At 42.8% G+C, this 13,496-nt stretch overlaps 1 protein-coding gene across 2 annotated transcripts in view; it reads right to left on the reverse strand.

Annotated features, from left to right (window-relative positions):
- Positions 1-2,426: 2,426 nt before the first annotated feature.
- Positions 2,427-13,496, reverse strand: part of NR2C2 (nuclear receptor subfamily 2 group C member 2) — a 56,398-nt gene continuing 45,328 nt past the window's right edge. For both annotated transcript variants that reach the window (XM_045289851.1, XM_045289850.1), the window contains 2 exons: positions 11,834-11,939; positions 2,427-8,660 (listed from right to left, as the gene is read on the reverse strand). In XM_045289851.1, the coding sequence (XP_045145786.1) occupies positions 8,486-8,660; positions 11,834-11,939 (281 nt within the window). In that variant the 3' untranslated portion in view covers positions 2,427-8,485. The remainder of the gene's footprint in view (positions 8,661-11,833; positions 11,940-13,496) is intronic.

A 13,496-nucleotide genomic window follows, 5' to 3' on the forward strand; every position in this document is an offset into this window, starting at 1 on the left:
CTACATCACCCTCAAAATCAATCTTGTCAAGGGCCTTCCACTTTTCCAATGACCATTACTTTACCAAGCTTAATGTCCTTTCCAGGGATTGGTGTCTCAACAATATGTCCACAGTATGAAAGATGAATTCTCACTGTCTTTGCTTCTAAGGAGCAGTCTGGCTGTACTTATTCCAAGACAGATTAGTTTGTTGTGGTGGTAGTCCATGGTCCTTCCAATATTCTTTGCCAGGACCATAATTCAAATGCATTGATTTTTCAGTCTTCCTTATTCAATGTCCAACTTTCACATGCATATGAGGCGATTGAAAAATGCCACAGATGCACTTCAGTCCTCAAAGCAACGTCCTTGCTTTTCAACACTTCAAAGGTCTTGTGCAGTGGATTTACCCAATGCATCGTTTTAGTGTGGCTTCCATGAGCATAGATTGTTTCTAAGCAAGGTGAAATCCTTGCTTCCATCTTTTCTCCGTTTCATATGGTCTTACCTGTTGGTATTGTTAGGATTTTGCAGCTGTACGTTCTCATCTCTAGTTGTGCTTCATCAGCTAATGAAGGTCCTGAATGAAGGCTTTACTCCCACAGGCTTGACTATCCACTGCTATTAACAAGGTTTTCAGTGGCTGATTGCTCTGAAGTTGGACAGCCTATTCCTTCTACTGTAGTCTGTTCTTAGCCTAGTCACTTTGAGTGACCCTGCTGGTATTTGAAATACCAGTGACAAAGCTTTCAGCAAATCACAACATGAAAATCACCACAGTTAATAATTGACAGATACCTATACTTTATCACGGATAATAGGCTATAGCACAAAGTCTTAATTGCTAGGAGGGGGCTGAGTTAATTATTTTTTTCCCTGAAAGGGAAGCTGTACATCTGATGTTTGGGAATCTGTGGTCCAGAGTGGAAGACAAGCTGGGCCACCAAGTGGTGAAGATTTAGCCAAGACTGTACCTGTGGGGGGAGGTCAGATGCTTACAGACATTCTCCCTGAAGACAGTCACCAAGGAGTAGGCCCTGCGCCATGCTGCTGGGTACAATGGACAGGCCTGCAGTCATCTATTTGGTTCCTGTGGGTGGGGTTTACACCCTACTGATAATGGTTCCTATGGAGACCCTGAGACCAGGTCAAAGTTAAGCTGCCATCCTAAATCTAGGATCTGCCCATCTTGTTATGTATACCCCCAACCCCTCCTCTTTCTATTGCATGTATGCTCCTAGACCACCCCCTTCCATTACTGTATAACCTATAGTGCAACCCCTTCCTGTGACGTATGTCTTTACCTGTGTAATTAGTGGGCTTGCAGGCCTCCAAAGGTATATAGGCCTGGGTTAGCAAGAGATCTCTCATCCTCTCTCTCTGCTCCCCCCTTGACCTCTCCTCAGCTCCATCTCCTCCCTTTCTCCTTGTCCTCCTTCCCTTCCCCCTCTCCCCACGTGGACCACTAAGTGGGGCTGAGGTGAGCATTGCTACCATACGATGTGTTTGACTCCATTATTTGACTCCCTTTAATCTCTCATGCTCTCGACGTTAATATAATATTTATATATCTCAACCATGTCTATCGAACCTGGGATTAGAGATCTGACGACTGAATTACACAAAGCAGCAGAGGAAACAAGTTGCCTTGGCACTCTGGAGAGCTCCTGGCTTTGAGAAGAGGCTGCCCTTCCCACTGATGGTGCCCCCTGGGCAGGCGGCCTTGCAGTTCTCTCTCCCCCACCCCCATCATCACTTCAGTAGGAAGAAAAAAATTTGTCTTCCGGCATAATCCCTTTGGTAGTTGCTGGCTGCAGTTTCTGAATTTCTGTAGTTTTTTTCATAACCTCATGATTACAGCCCTGACCTCTAGTCCAGCTGACTGAGCTCCTGCTTGGCTGTAAGAGCTCTTCAGAAAGCACTATTTATAATTCTCCATAGCTAGTGAGAGGGGAAGTAGTCTTTCCCTTTGTGGCCCAAAGGAAGCCCAGACTGGTGCAAAGCAGCTCAATATCCCTGAACTTCCTCCCCATGTCAAGGTTCCTGATGGGGCAGGAGCCATGAGTTTGGGCTGTCAGGTGGAGTCCGATAGTGAGCTCTGCCAGGGTGCCTGCTCACAAGGTGACAAATCTTAGAGGGCATTTGGTATCCCTTTAAAATGCTGCTTTCCCTTTTCTGTTGTTTAGGAAGATGACTTTTAAATTTATAGAAATGGAAATTGGAAGGCTGCCATTAAGATTTTATAATTTGCACAATTTTATCTAAAAAAAAAAAGTGATTTTGACTTGTCAGCTTTATTCAGTAGCTGCCAGGGGCTTAGGCAGGACTCAGACTGTGGACCTCGGATCCCTCATTTGTAAAATCACAGGACAGTTATGAGTCTTTGAGAGTATCCAGCGATTTCTGTGACTACAATCAAGAAGAGAAATGATGAGCAAAGGTACACATTAGTTTTTAATTCACTTTTAATAGTATAAACCTCATTTAGGTAGTAGTATTAAGCCACAACAGTAATGCCACATTGAAACAGCATTTAATAAAATGCATAAAGCTAATTCATGCACTGCAATACTCCATATACAAACACAACAATGCAATTTCTTCAAGACTGAAGACATTGATTAGATATAAAATTCAGTTTAAAAAGAACATGCTTGTTTTTTAAATGCCATCACACATACAAAGCTGATTTAACGGGGGAAGAAGCTGTGGAAAGCTATAGCTTTCAACAGGTTTTAAACCTGGAATTAAAATGTAATGGCATAAACTATTTTCTATATTGTAAAGGGCAGAGGTTACAGAACGGTCCCAAGAAAATTATAACATCCAAATTTTCCTTTAACAGATGTCTTAAGAGGGCTGATAATACAGCTACATTTTAAGAGATCCAAACTACAAGTAAAAACTACAGTTTGTACTATGAAAAATGTGCAGCTTTTAGTTATAAAACTAGTTGAACACTGGTTTACAAGATAATTGGAAACGGAGAGACGGTAGAAAAATATTCCAGCACTTGAGTTGTATGTGGCAGCAGCATTTGAGGTCACAAACCTATGGTCAACGCTATGGTCATTAAATGATAGCTGATTATGCTTTCCTAAAGAAAAGCCATTTTAAATAGAAAGCCGACGGCTTCCAAATGCTACCCAAATATTAAACTCTAACACAGTCTGTAAATTTAGTGGTGAAGGTTGCTGAGTAGTTTTTCTGTCATGTGTAAATCTTGAGATGCTAAAGCCACTGGTTTGTAACTTGAAAGTCTAGCTGGGCTTAAAAAAAGTCTCATAGACCTCCCTCTTGCCCCCAACACTCTCGTTTAACCTCAGTTTATTCTTAGATTGCAGGTGACATTGTTATTTCAGAGACTGACATAGAGATTTAAGGATTCTGTCTGTACTTTGAATGGAAAGCCACCTTCAATAGTGTGTGATTGTCAGGACAGGGAATAACAAGTGAAGGTCGAGAATGCTGTTAGATGGAGCCAGTGATAACAGAAGCTTTCTGTGCATCAACAATGAGGGATGCTGAAGACGACGATGGCCTACTGTCTCACAAAAGGCACTGAGTACTATGGGCTCTTGAAGTGTGTCAGAAACTCAGATAGATTGAAAGAAGAAAAGCAACCAGTGTGTTACAGGATGGTTTCATCCAGCCTCCCAGGCACTCCCTGGGGACTGGGCACTGCCTCCTGGGAGTGGGTGGTGGTGGTGGTGTCCCCAGTTTAAGGCCTGATTAAGGGAGAAAATTCATCAGAACAGACCTGGATAAGGAAAATTTGGCATCTGTAGCTTCAAGGGCAAATATCCATATAAAATGCATTTTTTAACTGAAAAAATTTAAATCATAATTTACAGAAAAGTGTTGAGTTAATGGATTTCATTCACATGCTTACATTTAGGGAAGCAGTTTTAAAGATTTGTAGCTTATATGCCATAAAAGTGAACCATCAACATTCATGTTTACTTTTAAAGACGATTATCTGGTGTGAAACAGGTGGGGAATTTATATTCATTGAGTCACAGGATGATCCCACCTCTTGTTGACTGATCACTGGGAGGTGGGACATTTCCATCACCTGGGATAGAGTTAAGTACCCCCTCATCCCCACCCTCACCGGACCATTCTGGGTCTTGGACTCTACACTCTCTCGACCATTCATGTGCGAAGTGTCTGAAAACGTCGATGGTGGCTGTAGCTACTAAGTTCCCAATAGCGAGGCCATAAATAGGCATGTGGAAGCAGGTTAAAGTCACCGCCTATGGGCATTAGAGTGAACTCTTCCAGCTTCCTGAACCTAGAGACCACAGAGATGTGTCGCCCTGTCAGAACCTTTTCTGTCCTGTGCAAAGTGGTGAGTCTTTATCTTTTAATTGGTTTAATGGCCCTTCCCAGCCTGGCTTACCAAGAGGGAACTTGATTTAAGAAGCTCACCAGCAAATCCCCCCTGCCAAGGGGCCTTGAAACATCTTTGTCAATTTACGCGAGCTTCACCAGACTCTATTTGGGTGGTGGGGTGGTGGTGGGGAGAAACAAGGCATAAAAAAGGAAGAAAAGTTCGGATATGTGGCTACATGTCTGAATACATAATATACATCTATATACACATAAGCACACTATATACACTGTACACAGAGGAGCTATAAACACATGTACATTCATTCAGTTAGACCGTCTATAAGCCTGCTCACGCACACCGCGGAGAGTGGCCCAGGGTTGGCCGCGCAGAAGTGCACACTGGCAGGAGGCACACGAGGAAGTCCACTCCAGCCCTGCCTGTTGGGGCTGGCTTGACAAAGATGCTCTCAAAGGTAAGACACTGCAGAAGCCTCATCCTCTAGCTGTGGACCGAAGGAATGTGGGTCAAAGGAAGCCTGCAAGGCATCTGCTCAGCCAGCGGAGCCATATTCCTGGACCTCCAAGCACTGCCCACTTACTCTCCACTGCACTGGCCACTGGTCCTGGGAGCGGCTAACAATATCTGGACTCCAGTCTCCTTAGATCCATACAAGTGAAGCCTGGCCCAGCGATCCTAGAGCCAGGTGTTGTTAGGAAGGCTGCTCTGGTGGCAATTCTCCAAAGGGTTAGTTTTTTTTCTGCAGAGTAAACACTAACAAGAGCCCTTAAAATTCTTGGCTCCTTATCATAGGTTACCCCCAATACAAGCAAACAACTAAGTATGTAGATAGTGTAGTACAAGTCTATGCGCTTGGGTACACTGCTGTTACATTAGGGGCATCAAAGGGTTGGGCATCAAGTGCCCACTGTTGTCAATGTGGCCGGCATCCTGTCTCAGACCAAAGTTCACATTTAATACTGACACCGACAAACTAAAAAAATTCCCCTTTGAGGGCCGTTATAACAAGTGACTACACCTGAAGGTAAGACAACAGAACCCCAAACCACAGTTTTATGGCAGAGATTAGACAATAAATAATGTAACATAACACACAGGCACACATTTCAAATTAGGACTTTCCAGGAATAACTTGAAAAATCACTGCTTGAGCAGAGTAATTTACTTGGTCACCTAAGTCTCTTCATGTCTTAGTTAATGCTTATATGCCATGACCTCCACAAATTTCCAAACAAAACTGTCTTAATCCAACATTATCTGAGATACTTCTGAAAAGGGCCCACTTAACCGTGTGTGTCCCCCCACCTCCTGTAGGTATGTGGAGACCTGTTATAGAGTTCCAGCCCTGGTTCATCTTCAGATTCACCAGCAGATGGTTTGCCTTATTTCACTAAAGCTACTTTCACAAACTAACAAGGCCTAAAGCCTTGTGAAAGTCAGGGACCAAATAGTTGGTTAGGATCCCTTTAAATAATCCTAGGTTTAGGGAGTTTACTTAGATCTCCTCTCCCTAACATCAACACTAAACACCCAACACAAGAGACAGGTGTCTGGAAGTCAAAGGCTTGAAATAACGTTAGGCAGAGTTCTGGTGGTGTGATGTGATCCTTAGAGAAAAGGATACCTCAACAGTAAGGTTAAGACCTGGGTAATTAACTTGGGGAGTGTGCAAAATCCAAAATAGCTCACTGGAGTCAGCAGCCATCACTCACAAAGCTTAACAGGCCAGCACAAGATTCTAAGCAGCAGCTTCCCAGGCTATATCCCATTTGTCTCCAAGGCTAGCTTGCCTAAGCTCAGTACTTTCTTGTTCCTGTGCTCAACATCTACCTGTCAGTTTTTACTTCTAGTCCCAATAAATGTACACAATGACACCTTGAGGACCCTAGCCGAGGTCTTTGCTCAGCTGCTCCCAGGTGTTAGGCGAGTGAGTATTAGACCTCAGTGTCCCCTGGCTGGCTTGTGTGATCCTTGTCATTAACACCGAGAATTCAGATCTAAATAATCTGACACAATATGTATTCCCAGGGAATTGCTATACGATCAACAGACACACCTGCACTAATAGAAGCCAAAGAACAAAAAGTTAACTTTTGTGTAATATGCACAGATGTGCTTTCAAATGCCCTCTACTAAAATTCTTCCCGAGCAGTCCAGATAGATCCACTGTAACTCCACTGTCTTGGCCAGTTTTTTAGTTTTAATTTTGATACTAAAATTGACAGCCAGAAAACTAAAAATTTAAACTTTCACTGTTTTATAATGGCCATTCTCCTCCAAAATTTGCTTCCATGGCATGAACTACAAATGAGAGAAATAAAAGCTGAAAGTCCCGACCCACTGACTTCCCATTAATGACGATGCTCACAAAGCGCTGCTAACAGCTGTGTTAGGGTGAAGCATTCTTTTTTGGCTTATGTCCATGGAAGCCTTCAGTTTCTGAACATGGGGCCACAGTGCTTGGCCATTTGGCCCAACACCTCTGGGGCTCATGAAGCCAAACCAGATCTTGTACCCCTGGGGTGGGGTGGCGGTGGTGATATACTGGGATCTTGTTGAACGTCTTCAGATCAAAGGGTCCAAGAGGCTAAAATTTAACTTCCATTAGATCATTTTTCTTAATCTGGGTTATACAAGAAGAAAACAAAGCACCTACCCCAGTCTTGCACTTGCCGGTTTCTCCCAACTGGAAATACTGCTGCTTACTCATACCCATGCTGTACCTACATCCTGCTCTTGCTGCAAGCTCAGTGGTTGGCTACAAGTAAAAGAAAACCACCTGGGAGGTGAGAGCTGGGTTTGAAAAAGCAGGTAGCCTGCCTACCTTTAAAACACTCCAGTTGATTTGCTGGCCTATACCCTGGGGAACCAAAGTATGTGGTGTACTGAGACCATTAAAAAGCAACAGACACCGAGTTTCGAGACGTTTTATGACATTGATGTTTAAAGTCAATCGACAGAAACTGTCCTGAGACCTTCCCATCAGCCCTTTCAGGCCCTGGTCACTGCTGTTAGGCAGTCCCGCACAGCATTGCCAGCCTGCTCTGACTGAGCTGCAGAACACAGTGTTTGGAACAGAAACCATGAAGGAAGGAACCCACACTCCGGAGAGGCCCCGTTTCCTCCACGTGAACAGCATGTAGCCCCACCCCAAGCCAGCTCAAGGAAAGCAAGGGTTCCAAATGCCCACCTGGAGCTTTTGTTGGTCAGAAGGCTCCATCCGTGTACCCCCATACTCTGGCAGAGGCATTTGGGGCTGGTTTCAACGGCTGTGAGATTGTATGTCTTGTCTGGCAGTTCATCTCTGACTTGGTTGCGATCTGATTTTGAGAATCATTATCAGAGGAGAACTAAAGGTTCTTGAGGAGTCTGCAGACACCTTTCACACACCAGGACACCTGACGGGCATCAACTCTAGGCTGGAACCTTTCACACACCAGGACACCTGACGGGCAGCAACTCTAGGCTGGAAGCTTCTGGTTTGAGTCGCCACCAACCCGGCTACCATCTTTTCACTGCATGCTTGCCAGTAGGCCATGTATGAGTCCTTCGGAGGGGGTTAGCTCACCACCATGTGCATAAAATTAGGACTGATGCCCTCTCATACACAAACGATTGTCTCCTGTACCCTAGTGAGTTTTCACAGAAACCATTAGCATTTCAGCAAAAAGACATACAGTTTTCACTTGCCCTGTCCACAGGCAAAATGTTGTTAACATTTAAGCATTGACAAGAAGTGCTTAGAAAGTGCTAATATTATTACCCTGGTAATTAGTAGCTATTAATTCCAAGGTTATTTTAACATATATACACATACTGTTCTTTTTTTTTTTTAGTTTTAATACTAGTCTCTGACATTATAAAACTTTTTTTTCGCCCTTTGATAATTTCTAAATACAAATTGAGTTAAAAGATTGTTCCAAAATCTGTTACTTCATCAAAAGGCATTAAAACATTTCTTATGGCAGGAAAGGATCCTACTAGTCTTCTAGTGGCTATTTTCAGGAATTAACAGGTAAGAAACCAGGTAAGAAATGGCTAGCATACTGGAAATATGTTCACATACCAAAATACCATTACTTTAATTTCCTCGTGTCTGGATGATTCTGGAGGTGGTCTTCTGCCATGAGCTCGGCAGGCGTGTGATGTGCACTATAGACTGGCTCCAGTGATCTGGCCGTTGTACTCTGCTGTCTCCATCTTAAGGATGTATGGGATTATGCTGTCTATTGAAACATTGCCAATGAGGCCAGTAAAAAAGAGTTCTTCAGTTATGTTGGAGCTCATTAGCCTAAGTGCCGGTAGTCGGACAAGTATCCGGGCCAATCTGTAAGAGGAAGGGGCATGAGAGAAAGGGAGCTTGGGACCACCCTTAGAGTTGGGCCTGGACGACTTCCCAAGACCCTATTTTGACTCTTCCAAATGAAACCAACCACACACACACTCCCCTGCTTTTCTGATTTCAGCAGTTCCTCTTGCAGGAATTTATCATGAAAAGGAAAACCAAACAAGTGTATATACAAATATGTTCCACCCTTCACTGTTGTTTATAAAAACTACTGCAACTAACAAATCAGTGAACAGACCCAGAGGTCAATTTATAAGGGAGAGATTAAAGTATAGTTTCCATATAATAGAAAGCTACAGATGGACTGAAAACAGGATAATATGTATGTTTGTTGGCATGGGAAAACATCTACAGTATGTTGTGAAGTAAAAATGTTAAGGATTAGGATGTGAAGCCACAAGTACAGCACAATCTCATCTGTGTGTGTTTGTGGACCTGTGTATAGGTAGCAAATTTGTAGAGGCCTGTTCATTAGAATGCTAATGGTTGACCTCTGGGTAATGGAGTGGTTTTATCCTATTAAAAATATTTTTTTGATATGCCACAATTTTCAGTTCATTATTTAAAAACAAAAAAAACCAGAGCAATTAAGTTGGTTTTCATTTTGTACAAATCATGGGTGGGAGAGTGTATCTCTAGGCCCAGTGTATTTGAAACAGACACTCCATGTGGTACAGCTGCCCCACTTCCAGAATTGTCCCAGGAGACAATGGGAGAAGGGTAGAAGCAGCTATCAGAGTTCTATGCTGGGTCAGCTGGGAAATGTTGAAGAAACAATGGCATCTCCTTAGCCATCGATGAAGAAGAGGAGGAATATTTATGCTCATTGTATATTAAATGGAAACAAAAAGGTTTGGCTTGTTTTAATGACAAAACCTTTTGTAGCCTATGATTATATACATATATATGAAATAAGTACATAAAATGTTAATAGTATTATCTCTGTTTAGTGGCATTTCCACTGAATTAAAAGTTTCCCCCCTCTTTCCAAAATGTTTTATTTTCCTTTTTCTATAGTGGATGAACTAGCAATATAAGAAAAGATACAGAGGTCAAAGAGATTAAAAAATTAACATGAAACCAGATATTGAAATGTTCTATGGTCTTTTCTTTGGTAATTGCCTAAGTGAGTTTCAGAGTCCTATAAAAAAGCCTCATTCTCATTTTTGGCCCAAATCACCTGATTCACATAACTAGGTCCCCAACTACACTAGGATGGCTCATTTTCCCAAAAACATTACACTGCATTTCTAAAGGCCCATGAGGTTCCTAATGTGAAATGACCTACCTAGAGGGTGCAATGGCTCTGCCAGGAGTCCCCCGAGAGAGTCATTTCTAGAAATGGTGGGATTAGGTCCATGGCCACCTGAGGGGACACCTTGCCTACATTCAGGATTCTCAGTGTGGGCAGATCACACAACACTGTTTTAATGACAAAACCTTTTGTCCCGTTCTATATATATTGAGGTTGAAATTAATGCAGATTAATGATTAGGTTTTAAGGAAGTCCAGTAGAAAATGGGTCCTTCCTTTGCAAAAACTCTATTTGTGCCATGGTATGGTAGTTACATAATCTGTTGCCAATTTGAGACTAAGAGTGAAGGGGTGGAGTTTAGCCTGTCGATCGGTCGCAGCTTGATGACCTCATTCGGAAGCTGGAAGGATATAAATAGCTTGCTGGAGGCAGGACACAGGCTCACTCCCTGTGAGTCATTACTGACTTTGAGCCTGAAGGAGCTACACTGATGCAGCCAGAACCCTGGGAGCTGGAGGAGCCACGAGGAGACCCCTGCCAGCACAGATATGCTTCTACTGTCACTGGATACACAAGACTTTCTACCTACTGGCCTGTGATCTTCCTGCATTCGGCATTATTGTATGGCTGCGTGAGTCTAAAGAAGAATTTAAGGACGAGTATTGGGCACATGGGCTAATACTGGACTTATGGACTTGATCTGGACTGGGGTTTTCTTAATGTACAATTTACTCTTTATATAAAGCTCTTTCCTATATACGTGAGTGTCTATGAATTTGTTTCTCTAGTCTACCCAGACTGACACATACACACAGGCATGTGTCTGAGTAAAGCAAGCTCTTTGCCAGTGGCCCCCAATAACCCCATAGAAAATGTCCATACCTGGGCCTAGGGCAGCGGTTCTCAGCCTGTGAGTCACGACCCCTTTGGGGGAAGGGGCGGGATGGGGCGCAAATGACTGTTTCACAGGGGTCGCCCAATTCTTAACAGTAGCAAAATGACAGTTATGAAGTAGCAATGAAAATAATGTCATAGTTGGGGGGTTCCCACAACATGAGGAACTATATGAAAGGGTGGTGGTATGAGGAAGGTTGAGAACCACTTGCCTAGGGTATTTCTGCTTCACAGATAACCTGGAGACTGAAGTCTGTGTGCAGGGGAAATGAAGTCTGGGGGTAGATGGGGCCATACAGCTTCCTGGACGAACAGTTTTGCTAAAAAATTATGCTCAGATATTTATTTTGTGGGGAAAAGAACAGGGAAATATCACATAATTTTCTTAACAGAGCCCCAGAAAGCTATGTAGCCTCCAGCTTATCCATTCCTGTCAGTGCATTTTGCCCATTTCCAGGACTGTCTTCTTGTTCAAATTTGCCTAAGAAAGGCTACCTTTTTTGCTGTCTATCAATTACTGTTAATTAACTTTCCTTTGAAAAGGGAGACTTTTTTCCATCAGTGTATGAGAATAAATGATTATCTTATACAACTCACCAATTCTTTACAGGTTCTGTCTCTGTAAAGTACTTCAGCACCGCCTTGAGTGGACAGAGGGGCAGATCTTTAAAAGTTGGAACAAGGGCGTCTCCCTGAGAAGGTTAAGCCTCGGGCACAGTGTTAGTTTGAGTAGAACAAACGGAGCACTGACTTCCCTCCTCAGAGCAAAGAGAAGAAGTCTGAAAGCTTGTCCAGAGCCAAACTGCTAGGACTGGGCTTGTTGTTTGGGACCCCTTTCCGCCCGACATTGCATTCACATTCTACCACGAGCTGTACAACTGGAGTCCACGAGTGCTCAAATGGAACCTCTACAGGCTAGCAGGAAGGGGATGACTGACAACATCATTTCTGTATCCAGTCACACTCCTTGCTGCCCACGTCGATGGTGTGCCGTTTGTCTCACCTGTAGGTATCTTCTGAGTAGGTTTTCTGGACATAGTCCTGCAACTCCATCTGGGCCTTTTCTTGGAATTTTTCAATCTGGCTTGTGCTGGTCAAACCTGGATGATCTGAAAAGAGAAAATGCCCCCGAATTCCCATTTATATTTGGAAAACCTCACCGTAGAGTTTTTAGTACTTATTTTGGTCAAATTTCTGGCAAACATTTCAAATACAACATATTAAACTCTTGCATGCTGACTCAGTTTGGATGTTACTGTCCTAGCAGGCCCACCTGGCTGGTTCTGAACATTTGGACTCCTACCAGTACATGATTTTTAAACTAACAAATGAAAATTTCTTACCAGGTATTTAATCATGAGGGTAAGTTAAAAAGCACTGCTACTAGAATTCCATGCATGGGTTTATTTCAAACAAAATGAGTTTAAATATGTGTCTATGATAAGCTGCGGACAAGCTCTCTCGGTCATACACTTGTCTCAGTCTTGTTGTTGGGGGTGGGTGGGAAGGGCGCTGGGATACCTTTTTGCCATGGGGAAAAATGACTTTGAAGTCAGAGACAATATCAAAATTTTCACAAAATGCAAGTGGACACCTTTTCAAATCATTGAAGCTTTGCAGCAAGTTAACAGGAATGCTGCCTCACAAAAAACCAATTTATAGTAAAAGCCTAAGTTTTAAGGAAGGTCGGGAAGACTTCAAAGATAAGCCAAGAGAGGGAGTTGACCTCAGTGAAAGAAACAAAACATAAACATGGAATGAAGTCAGAACTGATGCAAGACCATGGATCCGCCAGAGGTTTCCTCTTGGCCTCAGTGAGCATTCAGCTGGATAGGGGCCAGAAACGTTGCACGGAGATCATCTAGCTCAGAGAGCTGCTCTTTCTACCAGTTTTCTAAGCAAGTTCTAAGCTAATGAAGATGGTTTTATACAAAAAGTAATTGGGGATGAGATTTTTGGATTTACCAATCATTCAGAGAGCAAAATCCAACCAAAACAGTGGCTTCTGAGGAGATCTATTGGGCCAGTAAAATTCAAGCAGAGACAATAGCTCAGAAGGTTATGGTGATGGTTTTTGGACTCCAAAGTATATAATCTTGAGAGATGTTCTAAAAGGACAAAGGATGACCATTAAGGCTTTTATGAAGAACTATTAAGAAAGTTAAAAACTGCACCTTTGGGGGAAAGGCCAGGAAGGCTGCACTGAAGAAAAATTTCTCATCATACCAATATATCTGGCTCATTTTTCCAGGGTAGCAACAGCTGTTTTATGAGAATTTCCTTGGGAAACTACCCCACATACCCCACAATCCTGATTCTATCCTTTCTGACTACCTTTTGTTCCCCAAACTGAATTTCAAAAGCATTTCAAAAGAACACATTTTGAGTCACTCAAGGATGCCAAAATTGATCTTTTGAGGTGGTGTAAATCAAAGCACACAGAATTCTGGGAATGGTTAGAGAAATGGGAATGTGGCCTTCAGACGTGTATAAACCTCGATGGTGGCTATGTTGAGGAACAGAAGCTTTACCCTTTGATATAAAAGTTTTACCCTTCAATAAAGGTTTTTATGATTTTGTAGCACTTTTGCTTTAACCTCATGTAAGCTAAAAAGATGATGGATGGTATGCTTTGTTCTGTATGCCATAATTGTATTTGGACAATG

Source organism: Echinops telfairi, unplaced genomic scaffold, assembly GCF_000313985.2.
Source record: "Echinops telfairi isolate 266 unplaced genomic scaffold, ASM31398v2 ScPeMD7_31;HRSCAF=116, whole genome shotgun sequence".
NCBI classification, from domain to species: Eukaryota; Metazoa; Chordata; class Mammalia; order Afrosoricida; family Tenrecidae; genus Echinops; species Echinops telfairi.